The sequence below is a fragment of the Acanthisitta chloris genome, unplaced genomic scaffold (assembly GCF_000695815.1).
Source record: "Acanthisitta chloris isolate BGI_N310 unplaced genomic scaffold, ASM69581v1 scaffold1977, whole genome shotgun sequence".
Taxonomy (NCBI): Eukaryota; Metazoa; Chordata; class Aves; order Passeriformes; family Acanthisittidae; genus Acanthisitta; species Acanthisitta chloris.
This window is the reverse complement of record NW_008682978.1, coordinates 26,205-26,564: the sequence shown is the minus strand read 5'-3', so window position 1 is coordinate 26,564 and position 360 is coordinate 26,205. Positions and strand designations below refer to the sequence as shown.

General features: G+C 63.9%; 1 protein-coding gene across 1 annotated transcript in view; it reads left to right on the top strand.

The window, feature by feature from the left end:
- LOC103806046 (low-density lipoprotein receptor-related protein 1-like) overlaps positions 1 to 360 on the top strand; it is a gene marked incomplete at both ends in the record, with an annotated part of 53,887 nt that overhangs the window by 27,426 nt on the left and 26,101 nt on the right. The window contains 1 exon segment of the mRNA XM_009078717.1: positions 5 to 213. Within this exon segment, the coding sequence (XP_009076965.1) occupies positions 5 to 213 (209 nt within the window).

Below are 360 nucleotides of genomic sequence, written 5' to 3'. Positions count from 1 at the left end.
CCAGCCACAACTGCACAGTGGCCCCCGGTGAGGGCATTGTGTGCTCCTGTCTCCTGGGCATGGAGCTGGGCGCGGACAACAAGACCTGCCAGATCCAGAGCTACTGTGCCAAGCACCTCAAGTGCAGCCAGAAGTGCGAGCAGGACAAGTACAATGTCAAGTGCTCCTGCTACGAGGGCTGGATGCGTGTTGGGTGGCTCTGCCGCGGCCTGGGTGGGTGTCAAGGGTGCTGCAGGGACTGGCAGCGCCGCCCCAGCTGCCTCGGGGTGGGATTTGTCCTCTCCCCAGCTTGTGGAGCTGAGAGGCATTGCTGGGTCCTGGGGAGATCTGCCTGCTGACAGTGGACCCCTCGCTGTCCCC